This window comes from Parasteatoda tepidariorum, chromosome 2 (genome assembly GCF_043381705.1).
Source record: "Parasteatoda tepidariorum isolate YZ-2023 chromosome 2, CAS_Ptep_4.0, whole genome shotgun sequence".
NCBI lineage: Eukaryota > Metazoa > Arthropoda > Arachnida > Araneae > Theridiidae > Parasteatoda > Parasteatoda tepidariorum.
In genome coordinates, this window is record NC_092205.1 from 15,455,474 (window position 1) to 15,473,729 (window position 18,256).

At 29.8% G+C, this 18,256-nt stretch overlaps 1 protein-coding gene across 1 annotated transcript in view; it reads right to left on the minus strand.

Moving 5' to 3' along the window:
* Positions 1–4,037, minus strand: part of LOC107441569 (paired box protein Pax-1) — a 40,008-nt gene extending 35,971 nt beyond the window's left edge. Inside the window, exon 1 of the mRNA XM_016054880.3 lies at positions 3,903–4,037. Within this exon, the coding sequence (XP_015910366.1) occupies positions 3,903–3,906 (4 nt within the window). The 5' untranslated portion in view covers positions 3,907–4,037. The remainder of the gene's footprint in view (positions 1–3,902) is intronic.
* Positions 4,038–18,256: the final 14,219 nt, after the last annotated feature.

Below are 18,256 nucleotides of genomic sequence, written 5' to 3' on the forward strand. Positions count from 1 at the left end.
ATTACGAGTAAAGTTTAAATTAAAGAAAAGTGTATATATATAAAATATAATATATATATAAATATACACATTTTATAATTTTTCCATGCTTTAACCGTGTGAACATCTTTGTCGGCCATTGTCTTGTCTCTGACAATCTTAAAATAAGAAGGAAGTGTTTAAATTGTTTTGACAATTTTAAGAAATGTTGAAATAAGTAGGAAATTTAATGATTATTAAAATTATTAATTAACAAAGGAAAGCAAGCTAAATATTAACTTTCAAATTGAAATAAAAGCTAATCATTAAAGTAAGCTATGCAATACAAATTAACAAAGGATAACTAACAAAAAAATAAGATAACAATTAATAATCAGCAAAAAAACTAGTTAACAAGAAATCACAAAAAAATAACAGCTAATAGCTATAGAAAACAAGCTAACAATTAATAACTAGCAAAAAAATAAAAATAAATAACTGTTACTAACTAATAAAAAATTAGTCGAAAGAAATAATTAATCCCTTAATAAACGTGCTTTTGTAGAACATATTATTTTATTTCACATTCAAAATTATTATTATAAACTATTTAACACAGTGTATTATAGGTATGTAAACAACTTTTAAACAAATTTTTTTCATTGTGTGCCGTCAAATTTCAAAATCGTTAAAACTGTGCCGCCCCCCAAAAAAGGTTGAGAATTACTGAATTAGATATTTCAGTTTTTTCACCCTAAATTATTTGAGCAAAGTAGGTACTTCCTATAGACACATAGTATATTAGATCTATTACATCGATTATAGTAAAAGATTTTGTAAATATTTATTCTTGTCATTATTAAATAACATTTGATCTTCAGCAAAACAAAACTTTGAGCTTTATGTTTCTTAAAAGGTTATGATTTAACTTACAATATATAGTACAATAGACCTTTCATCGAATCTACCGTTTCAAATTGTAGTCGAATTGCTATCAGAATGTTACAAAAAGAAGAAAAAAAGTGAATTAAGTTTTATGAAGTTAACTATTTAATTCGTTGTCATCATTATTTATAATAAATGAAATTCGTCAACGGAATTAAAATAATCATAAAAATATAATTGTGTATAATGTTTTTTTTAGTTTTTCCAGTATTTGTTTATAAGAAATCAGCAATCTCATCAGCGTTTGTTTAAAACAATTATAGTGATTTCGTGAAAATAAAAAGAAAGAAATACGTTTTTAATTATTTCTTCACAAATGAATGCCAAAGCAATTATTTCCTAAATTGGTTTTATAAACCAGATTCTGTTAATTGGACTAAATATACTTTTTCCCTTTTTCTATTAACTAAAATGTTCCGTTGAATTTTTAAAGTTTTTTATGTTTATTTTTGCTAATTATAAATAATAACTCCAAATTTTGATAAATGAGTTTTCTAATTACCTCAAAGTACAAAAAACTTGTCTAAATAATAATTTATTATAAAAAAACTCTAGTCCTATTTATGAATTCATTCAAGTTAGTTTCCACTAATGTAATGCATGCATACTATTTTATACATTGAAATAAGAAATCTATCACGAATAAAATAATATATAGGTTTCATATTTTAAGAAGCTTAAAATATGAATCTATATTTTCTATTAAATTTAATTTTATTAGAGTTTAATGTTTTAAGAATTTCAATACGGTCCTTTCCAATCATTCATTGAGAACTAAGTAGAAAATATAACGTTTTCTCTAGTACTGAAAAATAATGTATGGCAGTTTTTAAGATAGAACTTTTGAGAGTCCAATTTTGAAACTAAACTGGAAATTAAAGGAAACAATTTTGTAATAAAAATTGCGATTCATTTTCAAAATCATTTGTAGATGCACTTTTGAGAAACAATTAAACAAAAATTTACACATAATCTGTGGAATTTTAGTTTCACTGCATCCATTTTACCCTTTTAATAATCTAGACTATAATATTAACAGTTTACTCTTTTTCTGAATTATTAATTTTAAAAAAATGCAAAAATTATAATAATTATATCTTATCAGTTCACATAGTGTTAAAATAACATACAATAATTTTTTTTTCATCGAAATTTTTGTTAACATAAATAAAGGTTGGATAATTTGATCATGGTAGTTAATTAAGTTAAACTATCGTTAATTATAGTTTAACCTAATCGTTATTGACAGTTATTAGGTTAATATTAGCTACTTAGATAAGAACTAAGTAGTTAATCAAAGTATTCGAAGATGACTTTTGGTACATTAAATGTTTTTATAAAAATAAAATTGATTCTGATCGATTTGATACTAAAACACTTACAAAATACTAAAAATCTGCCAAACTATGTTAGGAAACAAACTGCATGATCATTCATTATATGACATGATATTTAGTTTTTCTAAATTTAGAAACTTTATGATTTCATTCAGTGATCCTTCAAAATGCCTTTTCNGCAATTTAGTTTTATTTCATTATTCGATGACTCATATTAGTTTAATTCATGTTAGTAATCCCCACAATTTACTTGAAAAGGTTCCACGTCTCCCGAACTAACTCAACTTCCAAAAAGGTGGGAAGAAACCTATGTTTTTGGATGTAATGTCTAGAAAAAAAATAATCCAAATTTTGCTATAGATTTTAGATATTGTAAATGTACTAATGTTTCCCCACTAGGAAATGAATCGGAAGGAAACGGCAAATAACTGTTGTAGTTCATTTACGTCGCACTAGAGCTGCACAATGGGCTATTGGCGATGGTCTGGGAAACATCCCTGAGGATGATCCGAAGACAAGCCATCACAATTTTGATCTTCTTCAGAGGGGAGGGCACCCCTGCTTTAAAAGTACAACGACCTGCACGCGAAGTCGAGCACTTTACGGTAGATCAGTTTAACGAGAACCAATACCGCACACCCGCGGTCCCTACGCAGACTGATCCAAGAGGTCCCCACCCGCACACTGACCGCAGCCAGTGATGCTTGACTTCGGTGAGCTGCTAGGACGGTAGATGAATGCAAAAAATAAAATAAAAATAAATAAAAACGAGTAATGTGTATTTAACTGAATATTGAAATAAAATATTTCTTATTAAAATATTTAAAAATTTTAACTACGTTTAATAGAATAGTGTTTAAAAGTCAGCATAGTTTTCAGAATAAATAGAAATATTTTAAGAACTCAGCATTGTTTTCAGAACCGCCTCAGCCTCCGACGCACCGAGAACAAAATAGCCGTAGAACAAGAAACAATTTTTAAACCTAGCTATAAAAAATTCGTCCTATAAAGAAGTAAAAAACAGTTTTAAGCGACAATTTCTGTAAGTATTAAGAAAAAACCACTTATCATTGCATCTTAAAAATCGCCTATTGAATATCTTTGTCACATGTTTAGAGTCCCAAAAGTATGGAACATAAATAGTTTAACAAAATAAATTAGATAGGGTTTTCTAAGGGAAGTCGGAGAGGCTTAAAAATCTATCGTAATTTAAGTCAGTAAAAAGTTACAAATACCAATAGATAAATAAAAAAATCTGATTATCCTGAAGGCCTCAACGGTCTTGGTCTTGTTTGCAATAAGGCCTTAAACATTTAATATAATAGCATTTCCCCCCTTTTAATTGCAAGGGTATAGATAAAATAAAATTTAAAAATTGCAACAGTGTTAGGTTCTTTATAGTTCTTTAACGTAATAGTTCTTAAACAATAAAAATGTTGTTTATTTTCAAATTTTATCTATTTCCAGGTAAAAGGGGGGATAAAATTAAAATTCTTTATCTGGTCAGGTCCCCGATCGAGTGAAATATAAAAAGTTTTGCATGCTGACCTAAGCTATTGACTATCTACGTTTAGGAGAAAAGTAACACTTCGAAACAAAGATTAAAACAACATTATTTATAAAGTGTTTGTAGCTTCTAAAAAAAATAGAAGATTCACTCACCCATGCCTCTCGTGCTTGCGATTCCCTCACGTGTGTCTCAAATCCTTAGGGATTCTCTTATGCCCCGCCTTCACTTCTCTGATTGGTTGGGTTGAATGACCAATGACGATAGTCACGGATCAGAGACAGTTTTGTATTAGGGCATACCACGATTTCATTTGTGGATAAAACGCATCTAATGGAATGTGACTTCTTTAAATTGAGATTGATTATCACGTGATCTGACAGGAGATGAACCATTCAGAAGTTCAAATATATAAGGATACTAGTTAATTATTGCGATTATTTTTCAAAAGTTTAAAATTTACAATAAATTTTTTATCTTTCCTAACAAATTTTTTGTTCCTCTAAATGTTACGCACACATTTATTTAGATTTCTTTCAGTAAAAAAATACCTGATACAATTTGGAAAAATTTATTAAAACTACTTCATCAATAAAAAGGGCACTTTTTAAGTTAAAAATGCCCTGGAACGTGAAAATGAAGCATAATTAAAAATACGAAACTCTAAAAACAGCTAATTTGATCTAATTTAAAGGATCAAAAACGTCTAATTCTGTCTTAAAATGCTAGAATGGCTCTCCACACTCAATAAAACATAGTTGGTATAATTTAAAAGTTTAAACACGTTTTTTTTTTATCTCAAAATGTAAGGTAAGCGTCCTCATTCTCAAAAAAACATATTTGATTGGCAACAGAAGTTTATCTATCCAATTCTATATTGAAATGTAAGGGAGAGGCACTATTCCCTAAAAAACATATTTGATTAGATTTAGAAGTTTAAGAACATCTAATATTATCTTAAAATGAAAGGTTGATACCATCTCTCATTCTCTCCACCCCCCTCCCCCCCAAAAAAAACATATTCATTTTATTCAAAAGTTTAAAAACGGCTGATTTTATCATTAAAAAAAGATAAGTACTGCTCCAGTTCCTAATACATATTTGATTTGGTCAAGTAGTTCGAAAACGTTTAATTCTATCTAAAATCTGATAGCCACAATTTCAAAAAAGCATATTTGATTTAATTTGTTTAAGCATAATGTTTAAACAAGTCTAATTTTATCTTAAAAAAGAGATGCACATCACTATTCTCTAAAAAACATATTTTATTTAGTTTAAGAGTTTGAAAACGCTTTATTTTATCTAAAAATTTGAGGGAGATGCCACCACTTTCAAAAAAGTATATTTGATTTCATTTAGAGACCTAAACAAGACTACTTCATCTTAGAATATAAAATAAACTCCATTACTACTCTTGAAAAAAAAAACATATTTGATTTAATGCATTATTTTAAAGTCGTTTAATTGCATCTTAAAATGTAAGGGAGACGCACTACTCACCAAGGCCTGTTTGATTCGATCTAAAAATTCAAAAACGTCTACATTCTATCTTACAGTTGTAAGAAAGATGATGCCGCTTTCAAAAAAGCATATTTGATTTAATTTGGAACTTCTCATTCTTTATTAAAATGTGAAAGAGAAGCACTACTCCCCAAGCATATTGGTTTTGATTCAGAAGTTTTAAAAACACCTAATTTTGCCTTAAAAAATGAAATGGATGCCCTACTCTTTAAAAAGCATGTTCGATTTGGTTTAAAAGCTTTAAAATGATTTATGTTCAGCCGTATATGAATAATCTAACAATAACTTGTTAGAAGAAATCTTTTGTTATTTGTAGATTTGTAACGGATGCGCTCTGAAACTCTTGTTAACTAGATAGAATATTTTGCCTGCTTGTCAGTTGGATTAGCGATTTCGTATAGCGTGTTTACCTTAGAATTCAATCGTCGAATTCTTCAAGGTTTTATATTATTTTCATTACTTGAGCTTTTATGCCAGCTTCAGGGTGCATAGTTTCCTTTCCCAATTATTTTGGAAGTTCAAGTATGTTCTAAGTCTATTTTTATTTTAAAGTATTTAATAAATAGTTCATTTTGGCAATTTAGTTTTATTTCATTATTCGATGACTCATATTAGTTTAATTCATGTTAGTAATCCCCACAATTTACTTGAAAAGGTTCCACGTCTCCCGAACTAACTCAACTTCCAAAAAGGTGGGAAGAAAAATTCTAAATATGCTTTTAAACTTCTTTGTTTAATTTTCACAAATAAACTGATGATGAACATGTACTCTATTTGACAGTGCCTTTCGTTACAAGACCTTCAATCACAATTTGAGATATAAAACGTGCGATATTTTATATTCTCTATCATTTTTTTTTTTTTCTCCTGACAAAATTATGCCAATACAATTTTGCAGTCAACAATTTTTAATATAGTGAAACATCTCAGGAGCGTTCCACAGTAAAATGGTTGTTGATAGTTGTTGGAAATTGTTATCGAAAGTACATGATTTTTCGCAAACAATTTTGATTTTAGTCAGTGTCTTTTTTTCCTCCTCCCCCCTTTTTTTTGGTGCGGAAATGCCACTTTTGTTAGCGTCATGGAAAGACGGATTGATGCATAGAATTTAGCGTAAATAAAAATGTTCCCTACGGATATAATTATAAGTAAAAACAAATTTACTAATTATGAATGATAAAGCTATTTTAAATAAATAAATAATTACGTTTTTTTGTTCAAGTTTGCATTTAATTTTCTATCACAAAAATGAGTTAATTTAGTAAAGATGAAAAAAGGTATGTTTTATAATGACTTTTAATAATTTTTTTTTTCTAATTTAATTTCTCAAGTTTAGAAGTAAATCATTGTTAGTGTCGTTTTTAGTGCATTCAGACTGCAACATGATGTTGTATGGTTAAAAAGAGCTTTCTTAAATAAGAGCCTCACACAAATATTTTGAATTCATTTTAATTTACTTATTTGTTTTGTTAAATTTTTGTTTTGATATCTTTTCGTATTGCTTTAGATGACCTTTTTTGTATTGGGTGCAGATGTTTGCTCTTGGCTAGGAGAGGTAATAATGGTCTCTCCTAAAGGTTTTCTTCAACATAAAGTCTATGGAAAAAATTCCGTGCCTCTCAAACGCGTACGTAAATAGTGGTGGTCTTTCCTGGAGGTGCCGCTGTAGTATATAGTGCGGCTTTCAGGAGAACTCCCCCAGACACCCGTCTCGCGTCGTGGCGGGTACTATGGTNGAGGAAAAGTCACTTCGAATAGGGGTGTGAGGTGAATAGTTTTGTCCTCACCTTGTGCTCTCGCTTGTTACCATAGCAGCAGACAGCCCCAGACTTTCAGTCTGGAGGAGTTCTCCTCAAAGCCGCACTGTACAGTTGCCTGCTTTTAGATTTTTGTTTTTATGCAAGTAACGTTAAAAGAAGTTTTCAGCGTCACTCAAAACGGTTTTCCTCAGTTTATCATCAGTTAGGTTTTAAAATTGAGAAGCGTGTAGTTTTAAATTACTTACTCAAAATCTCAAATCGCATCATTTTATTGCTTTAAAGTTTTGAGGAAAAATTTTAAGCGCTCTTACCTAATAAAGCAACACCTCTTTTTCTTACTATTTGTGAAAAGTATTGCACTGCCTAATTATACTTTATCGTTAAAAGTTTGCTAAATACAATAAGTTTTCGTTCCTTCTTTTGTTTTGAAAGACTTGTAGGAAAAAAACCACAAATATTGATATTTTTCACGAAATTTGTTTCTTTGACACACATTAAATTTTCATGGAAATTTTTTTAACATTACTTCTATTAAAATTTTTCCACAGAATGGAAGAATGTTAAATGCTTCAACTTCAAATTTGATCGCATTTTTAATTTAGGCAATTATAATTATAAACAAAAGGTGACACTATTTTGAAACGATTGAAATAGCAGGAAATTTTGAAACGGGGTTTGGTGAATACTATAGATTGGATGGAACATCGTGTACAATTAATAAAATATGAAAGAAACGTCTCATATAATAGTATATTAACTAACTTCACTAAAGAAGATATAAAAAGTTTCAACCGTTAATACAAAACAAAAAACTCACTCCTTATTGGGTGGTTCGAAAAGTTCGTGACAATTTCGAAGGAAAATTGAATCTCAGCACACATAAATTTTGATAAATATTTACTAAATTGTATAGTTTTGATTCTGTTTCTTTCGTTATCCTTCAGGTAACATAAAAATCCTTTCATGCTTTTTCAGATAAATTCGTTTGGCATGCGCTTTTTTTTCTAATTATTTTCTTTCAAGGAGATCCTTATAGGAATGAAATAATTACAAATTTAAGACTGTAGTGTCTGGTGAATATGGTGGAGGGGATAAAACATCTTTACCGAGTTTTAATAATTTTCATTAATTCGTCGAAGTTACACAAGGCAATGCATTGTTCTAATGAAACGTGAACCCTTTACCCATTCAATTTGTTTCCAATTGAAGTCTGAAATTCGGTAATTGAAATTAATATTTTTTGAATCATTGCTTTTTTTCACGTTTTTTAGAATGTGCAGGTATGTTATTTGCTTTCAGTTACTCTAATATAATGAAATCTGTCCAAATGTCCCTACCGAAAATTGATACGATTTTTTAGGAGAACTCATCAATAATTTTAAGAGTGAAATGCATATATTTTTAATATATATATAAATTTTTGCAAAATTGTCCCTTAAAAAACCCGTTAATGGGTTCTTTTATAAATTTATAATATTTGTAAATTTATAAGTGGATATATTAAGTATTTAGATATACGAGAAATGAAATTAATTATGATGATAAGAAGAAAATGTTGAAGTTTCTGAACTAAGTTGACAGTGAGTTTTGAATAAGGAAAGTTTTTTTTAATCATTAATTGTTCCTTCATTTTGAAATTTTCATCATATATTTTTTTTAAAAAAAAATAATTAAAAATCGCCCTGAAGTTCTTACAAACGAAATTGAAAACTATCACAAGTTTCTTCAGCAAATGAAACAGATTACTCTCATAAAAAACGTATTTTGCTTTATAAATGGTGGTTAGATAATTTTAAATTTATCACTTATTGTTTCAGTCAATCAGAGTTTAAAATCCTGCTAACGTTTCAGTCAGTCAATAATAATTAAGGCTTGCAATAAGCAAATTATATTGGAAGCATTGATATCTTTTTTTTTCTTTTCACCTCGTGTCAGAACTGTAAACAGATACATTTAAATTTATAATCATTTGGAAATTTAGTAGCTTCTTTCAGGAAAATTTTATTTTAAGTTCTGTTTTCATGAAAAGATTCCTCGGATGTAAGTATGTTTTTGATATTTAGAAAAATATTTATTTTCATTATTTTGGAGGAATGGGATCTCTTGGGGCTACAATTACAAAACACCATTGTAACATTTCGATAGAAGCCTTTGTTAAAAGCACTCGGTGCCTTTTAACAAGTTATTTGCCTTTTACAAGCGAACTCGGTGATTTTTACAAGTTAACTCCTTACTGTTTCAAATCTATGTATAAGAATTTATTCCAAGATAGGGGTCTGGGACCCTGTTTCTGGAGAATAATATGTATTTTGTTTTCTCAATATTTATGACTAAGCCCATTTGTCTTGCAGCCTCTCTGTGTACCTAAAATGGATCAAAATGTTTCCCATTTTTTTGGTTCTTCTTGATTGGGTACTTTCTTTTTAGCTATTTAGGGTTTAAAGATTAAATCCCCAATTAGAAAGAATGCTAAATCCGTAAATTTCACAAGCAATTTTTTTTTCTTGCTCTGCTCAAGATTAAGAAGATTATTTTAACAAAATAATAATTAAGAATATCAACATTAACAACCAATTTAAGTCTTATAAAAATCTTAGACTAAGTTAATTATCTTTCATTCTTTTCAGCTGTTTTTAAGTTTGTAAGTAACAGTAAAAATATTCTCCTTTTTTATCATTTAGGTTTTAGTTTAAAATATATGTTATAAACTTAAATAATCCGATCTAGACAATTGATATATTTTACCTCTTTTGAATGAAACTAATCCCAAATTGATGGGACGAATAGTTTGGTATATGAAAGTTACAGTAATGGGTATGACTAAAGGGGTACAGTATCAAAAACTATGATTTTCATATATCTATCGATTTAGTTTTTATTTTATTGGATTCAGCCTAAAAAATGCATAGAAAAGAGAGAGGAGCTAACAGTGTGAACATTTTTTATAAATTTGTCAAAAAAAACATATTTATTACAATTTTTAACTCATAGAGTATTTTTTGCAACAATAATTTGGAAGTTAATTTGCATTCTGGTTTTAAATTTAGAATTGCAAAGTTATTTAATTAAAAAAATAATAATAAATAAAAAACGTTTTTTTCCAGACTAGTTCCACTACACGGGGCTAGTGTAGATAACCTATGGGGATTGCGTGGGCAAAAAACTTGTTAAATTATTATGTTGTCGTTTATTACAATTCAGAAAAATACGTCTAAAACCAAAATGAAATAAATTTCAGTCAAAGCCTTTTCGAGAATAAATATTCACATATTGTAATAAAAAATACTTATTTGTAATTGAGCATTTTACTATACTGAGAAAGACAGTTTGAACTCAAATTAATGCATTTGAAAAACATTATTCAATTTTACTTATCTGAAAGCAAAAAATCAATTCTAGGTTCAATCACTTTTAATTACCCTCGTTTTTAATGTAATGATGAAATGGCCTAAATGGACAACAACACACAAAGTGCGTTTAGTGATGTTTTTCTCACTAGAGCAATTGAAACAACTCTTCAAGGTGACGAAGTTCGCTGATGTTCTGTTATAATTTAATTCCTTCACTAAAATTTTTTTTGTTCTTCTTTAATTTATCTATATTGAATTTTTTTCTTTTAGCAAATCACTTTGAATCTAAATATCTAAAAATCTCTAATTATCTTTGAATTCTCCTCCTTTAAAGATACAATTAAAGGCTTCGTGCTAAATGTTTTACTGGAGATTGAAACTACTAATTGTACAGGTATATCATTCTATAAAGTCTTTCGAATTTATGAAATAAATAACATCATTTGTAACAAAATCATATTTTTTTTCTCCTTTGGAAGTTGAAGGGGTCCACATGTCTACACTAGTCCCACGAAGACGTATGTTTGTTTATGCTCAATGTTGATTCATTGAAACTATACAGAGCGAAAGTTAATATCAAAATAGATATAAAACCGTATATTTTCTAATTTATTAGGAAAATAAAACATGTTAATAAAGGGATATGTTAATTAACAAAATGTGTGAGTAAAGAATTGAAGTTCGTAAAATAACTTTTGCACTTTAACATTCTTTAATAAATTGCTACTAAAGTATTTATTGCATGATTATGCAATTGCTCATGGAAGTGTAAATCAGTGTTGTAAATATACAAAATCTCACAGAAAATATTTGGCCAAAAAATGAAAAAACTATTTAGGATGTCCACTCTAGTCCCTATCCCCTATCACACTTGTCTAGTTAGCAATGCCAGGTAAGTAAATATGTATAAGCAAGAAATTGCGCTTTGTATACATTAATCTATTGATTCGATAGACTTGATTCTGCCACATTAGATTTAGCATAAAATCTTGCGTATAGATTCAAGTATATCGCTTGTCTATAGAATAGTGTCAGACACGTTAATAGGAATAAATGCAAAACTGTACTTTTGGTGCTGTGCGGGAAAAAAAACGCATCGACTTAAATAACTTTCGATCAAATGATCGGATTTTCACGTACTAGGACTTATATTTAATGGTACACGGGAGTAACTTCAACTGTAGTACTGTCATATATATAGAATTCGATTTCTCAGAAATATTCCACCTATTCCGTTCTTTTTTCTTTTTTTCGTAACTCAAATTTTGAAGGTCTGTGTTACTTGGTAGTGAGTACAAGCAAGTTAAAATGCATTTTAAAAAAAAAATACTAATAATATTAAAAATGAATGCCAGTTTCGCAACTGATTCAAATAACCAAATAAATCAAGCCATTTTGTAATCAGGCATTTATCAACGAAAGTATAAGGTCCACTTAATGAACACAATTAACAAAAGATTTATTTTAAAGGTACTCGTTGTATATTGCTCTCTTAAGAGGGAAATAATTAGTTGGATCTTACTGAAGAAAGTAGTAATTATTTTTTTGTTACAATTCAAGCACCCTTGAGGATGCTAATTAATATAGTCTATTATGTCGACACACATATTAATAAGTTTCTCATTATCATAAAGAGAGCAATTATGCGTTGTTGTTTTTTTTCTAATATAGAAATATATTTTTTGATGTAAAAATTTTGAGATTCTGTTAAACCGATATTGTTAAATGTTTCATCCACAATTGGATAGCTTTAAGGCTTACATCATCACTCTTAAAGTATTAAAAACAGTTAAGTAGTTTGGAGGATATCCGCTATTGATTTTTTCTGTTCTCTTCTACAACTTTTATGACAGATGTAAAGACAGATGATTCAATTATGGTGTGCATTTAGAAAATGCTACAAGTATGATGAATTGTTTTAGTAGCTGTGGTGTCGTCAAACTATGCATTCAAGTACATCGAGAATACTAAAATATCAACAACAAAATTTTTTTTTTTCAAGTAGCATTTTTTGATCTTTTCGCCAAATAAGTCAAATCTGAAATTTTAACACTCTCATTTTTATAGAACCGTGGTAGCTCAGGGGATAGAGCGTTCGCCTTCCAATCAGGAGAACTGTGCTCGAATCCCAGCAATGGCTGGTCGATACAAGTTCCGCACCAGACTCGCACCAACCACAATGCAAGTATAAAATATCCTGAGTGGTAGATGGATTATGGGTTAGAGTCTCCTTGAAATCAGGCTAACCATGGGATTTTTCGGTGGTTTTCCTATCCATGTGATGCAAATGCGAGTTAGTTACATCAAAAAGTCCTCCACGAAGGCAAAATTTTTCCCAATACTTGATCCAGGCGTATCCATGCCTTCTAGAATGGGTTCAAAATTATAAGGTTATAGTGTTGAATATTAGTAGTCGTAAACCCAGAAATTGGGTCGACTGTCCAACGACGGTTATAAAAATTTCATTTTTATGACCAATGGTTAGTATTGTTGCTGTTCTGGCCCAAGAGATTTGGGTGGTGATTTTTGTTGTCCTTCTTAAATCCATATTTGGTATCATTATGCTCTAATTATTAAATTAGATAATAATGTGTAACCATAATTCGATCGGGTATAAATTGAATCAATTTAAAATGGTTATTCAGCTCCTATCCGATTTCTGCGAAGCATAATGTTTTATATTACGAGTTAGGTATTATGTAACCAAATTGTGGTTTCGAGAATTTGCTTTAAATATCTGGAGAACCTCTAACGACCATCGATGCATTTAAACACCAATTTATAAAAGGGTTTGTTTATATGAGAGGCGGTGGAAAAAAAATGCTTAATGTAGGGTTAATAGCTAAGCAATACACAAATTGATTTCTAAATATTACGACTTCAATTTTTAAAAAAAACAAAACAGTTTATACCTTGTTTAAAATTATCCTAGAAGCAGCATCACATTAATTTGTATCAGTTTTCATATTTTTTATATAGATATGTGTACCCTGTAGTTGGACAAAATGATTGCTGTTAGTTTGTCAGTCTGAATTCTCAGCATCCCGCAGTGGACTGATAAAGTGGAATGAATAGTTTTAATTACTTCATCAAAAAAGTTCGTATATGTAAGATTTTGTGGATAGATTTTGTGGATTATACTAAACACATGTACGGCTTTAGTTCATAAAGTTGTAGCAGATATGAGACAGTGGAATTATTAAATTGTAAACTGCAAATCAATAAATAATCAATTTGGTAGTCAATTTTAGGAAATGTTTTTTTTTAATTTTTTTTATTTCCAATGGCCAGCAGTCCCGCAGTGGACTGATCGTTAAGACACGGTTCCCAGCAGATCACCGAAGTCAAGCACCATTGGCTGTGGTCAGTGTGCGGGTGGGTGACCACTTGGATCAGTCTGCGTAGGGACCGAGGGTGTGCGGTATTGGTCCGCGTTAAACAGTTCTACCGTAAAGTGCTCGACTTCGCGTACAAGTCGTTGGGCTACCGAAGCGGGGGTGCTATCCCCTCTGCAGAGGATCAAAATTGTGATGGCATGTCTTCGGATCATCCTCTGGGACGTTTCTCAGATCGTCGCCCATAGCCCCTTGTGGAGCTCTAATGCGACGTAAATGAACTACTACTGCTACTACTACTGAATTCTCAGCATTGAGGGTTAAAGGGCAAGAGATTTAAAATTATTTGAATGGCAAATGATAGAAGGAAAAAATATTTAGCCAAAGAAACTGGATTGCATTAGCGGACTGGTAAACTATTTTTCTCTATAGGCCGGTGGTACTATAGGGGATTATGATGAGTCAGATTATGTATCCAGATGAGAAAAGTACTCAATAACTAACATAATATTTTAAATCTTGAAGGAAGACTTTAATTGAAAAGGGTGATTGAGTGATATGCCTAACTTTTTTCAAAGATAACATTTTTATAGCAAAACATCCTTTAATATTGATTAAAGATAAGCAGTTTATAAGTTTTTGAAATTTCCGCTCAATTCTCAGAAAAAATCTTATTGCCTATATGAAAACCATATTGTTTTGTTGCAGTACTTTTACCAAAAGCACTCTTTTAAAAGCGCCCTCTTGAACAACTTGAAAATGTGGCTTATCATTTGTCCCAAGTCCTTCAATTAAAATTAGAAAAATTTTAAGAATTTCCATAAGCTTAATAGCAATTTTTTTTAAGAATTCATAATATACCATAGTACGGAAAATAGTAATTTTTTAAAAATTTATTATAGTTAGTTTCCCATCACTTGCATTTGTTAAAATGGTTTTAAAGGTTTACTCCTATTCCTTATCACACAGCGTATAGCGTATAGACCAGCAAATCATTTTATTTTAGCATGAACGTTATATATGAAATAAAATATTAAAATGATTGACAATTTCTTACGCTATCTCTCGGAATATAATGTTGAATCTCCCTATAAATGAGATATTAAGTAATCACCGCTGTTAAAGCATATTTGTAGAATTGAATCCATGTCAAAAAGTAACATATCAATTTTAAGAGAGAAAAAGCCAAGAACTTTATATGAATCAGATAAATCATGTATAATGATAAATGTAGGCAGAATAAAAAGCATAAAAACCCACGCGATTGCTGAAGGAAACTGAGAAGAAGTAAATGGCAATTTTTAAAGGCACCTTTGAAACAATCAGCACCAAACTTCAAACTGATTTCGGATGTATTTTATTCCTTAATAGTAATTCGTCAGATTTTGAAAATGCTTTTTTTTTTTTGTTTTTTTCCTCGCTAAAATATTAATTTTGTGACTTTTAATGTGTGTATGTAATTAAATTTGACAAGGATTCTGACATTTTATAATAAGGGATGCGTCAACGTAGAATCCTAACTGCACCATGCCATATCACGCAAATCTCAATCGCAAAATTTTTTTATTTTTTTGCATTTTAGCTGAATTTATGAATCTATAATGCAGTCAGCAGAAAGACCTACAAAGAGGAGAAAACTAGCTTCCAAATCTAAGCGTAAGCCCGCAACAGCTCGCGGTGCTTCGGGACCAACTTTTCCAGCTCAGGAAATACACAACTTATTGATTAAAGGAAAACCAACCGTCGAAGTTAAACCAGAAGTTTCCCTGTACCTGTCAGCTGCGCAAGAGTATTTGATGACTGAAATTTTGGAGAAAGCTGGGAACCACGCCATTCATCGCCGAAATAAAGTCATTGAAGTCAAAGACATAATGGAAGCTATTCAAGCTGACGAAGAACTGAACGAATTATTGGGAAAGACAGTCTTAGAAGCAGTAAGTCATACAGGAAAATAACGCGATTTCCTTTTACTGTTTATTTTAAACTGCCCAGACAAAGGACATCAAATAAAGGGGAATGAATTGTTTTAATTACTTCATCAAAAAAATTCGTATGTGTAAGTGCAATAGATTTTGTGGATTATACTAAACACATGTACGGCTTTAGTTCATAAAGTTGTAGCAGATATGAGACAGTGGAATTATTAAATTGTAAACTGCAAATCAATAAATAATCAATTTGGTAGTCAATTTTAAAAAACGTTTTTTTTATTTTTATTTCCAATGGCCAACGTTGCAGAAAGACTTCTACACCACAAAAGAGGAGGAACAAATGAGAACATAAAGAAAAGAACAACATAACAGACTTGGCGAGTAAAAGTTTATGAAATCAATAAGTTCCTTGCATGCCAGTAATGGTCACACAAAGGGGTGTCCTTTAGTGCCGGGCAGCATGTAAACTACCTTTACATCTGCAGAAACTAAAGAGAGATTTTGAGCGACCGCGACCTGATTGGATTTTTTGGCAACGCCTTCTGTAACGTTTGGCTATTTCATTCTGCTATGCTTGTTATTTTAAGCATAGAATGATTTCTGTACTACAGCTTTTTTTCAAACTTGAAATGTCTGGCCTACTTTATTTAAAAATGAAATGGAAAATATTTCATCAAACATTATTACCCTTAGAAGCAATGTTCTAAATTTAGAAGATTGCAACAAGTGGGTAAAGGAATTGGGGGAACTGACAAATACTAAATGGAATTCCAGAACTAAAAAATAGCAACTGTTTAACCATGTGATCAGTGGCAGTCAATCAAAATCGAAAACGGCACAAAGGTCGTAAGGAAAAGAGTGACGCTACTTTACTAGGTAGTCTAGAGCTTTAATTACAACTAGGACTGAACAATGTCAATTAGAGGTTTTATATGGAGATATATCGTCTGTTTGACTTCCATATAATATACTCCCGACATTACATTTTGAAGCAAAACTACCCAATTCAAAATCTAAGATCCATGTCTTATATCAATCTAAAATAAAAATAATGAATTTATAACAAAAGAAAATGTTAACTGTGAAAATTGTCTTTGTAACATCAATGACATTATTATTTATCTTATTAGTCTTATAGATAAATAATATTATTTATATTATTAGTCTTATTTTTTTTAATTAAAATGATAAAGACAGATTTACTTATGACCGAATTTTAAAACTAAAACAAGAATAAGTTTTGACTTTATATTTTAATTAAAAATGACGTAATATTTAATGGTTTAAAAAAATAATAATATTCTATCGAAATATTTTGCTTACATGTATTGTAAAAATATTTAAGAAGAATAAAAATAGTGCGTAGAGTCCCTCCGCGTGGGAGAAGTTAAACTTCGCAACCTGCGACGTTAATTGTAGAAGAATCAGCAGTCGTAAAAGGATCACTAGTTCTATCCAACGACTCTCTTTTCTGCTCCGCTCGTTTCCGTGCTCTGTAATCACGGTAATATTGTGCATTTTTCCCTCGTAGACCTCTTGAACCAGTGGAAGTGCTTGTGGTTGCCTCATCGTCTCGCCCTGGAAAATGTATTAATAATGTATGTGAATGCGTCGTAATGTAATTTGAGAAGAGAAAACCTAACAATCAATTGATATTTACAAAAGACGTACCTTGACATAACCTTAAATCCGTCACATTGTCCGTGGGATTGTTTTCACTCATTTTTTACAATTGTTATCCACTAAATTTGAAAATAAAAAATACTACACCATTAAATTATATGCGTATCAAAACAAACTAAATAAATATTTATAGAAAAACAATACTATTATGACTTTTATTATTTTTATACTAGTGAGAACTAAAACAATATAGAAATGAATGAGGGACAACTGGATCCTACCACGTGATTTCCCGGCCAATAAAAATGTAGCGTTAAACGTTTAACGCAACCTTGTTGGAAGTCGCATAAGAAGTATAACTTCAAAAAAAAAAAAAAAAATGGTTAAAAGGCAAAAGAATACATAAGTAAAAAAAAAAAAAAAAAGAAGTTAGTTTGGGAACATAATTTCGAACTCAGTTATCAAACGCAATTTTGGAGAAAAAAATACTTTTGAAGCATCGCTAAACTTTTTTTTTCATTTATCTATTTAAAATAATAAAGTTGTATTGACTAACAGTCAAATTTCAAACGTAATATCTGTAAAATTAAATTTAAGTTTTGTTTTATTTATTTATCTTTTTTTACGGAATTAAAATCGACTTAAGACTTATTAGTTTAAAAATGTACTTAATATTTATTATATAAAATAATAACATTGGATTGACTAAGGGCCGAATATCAAATAAATAAATGTAAGCTTAGTTTTAATTAAAATAAGAGAAAATGACAGAAGATTTATTGGTTTAAAAATAATAAAATGCTATCAAATTCCGTGCATTGAAAGAATTAAAAGATAAAAAGGAATAAAAAACAAATTCTTTATAATAAAGTATAAATTATCAAAATGCAGCTACAAAATTTTGCCACTTAAAAGAGTTGTTTTTGTTTTTCTAAAAATAAATAAATAATTTTTTTTACTTACAATTTTTTCATATATTGAGTTCAGAC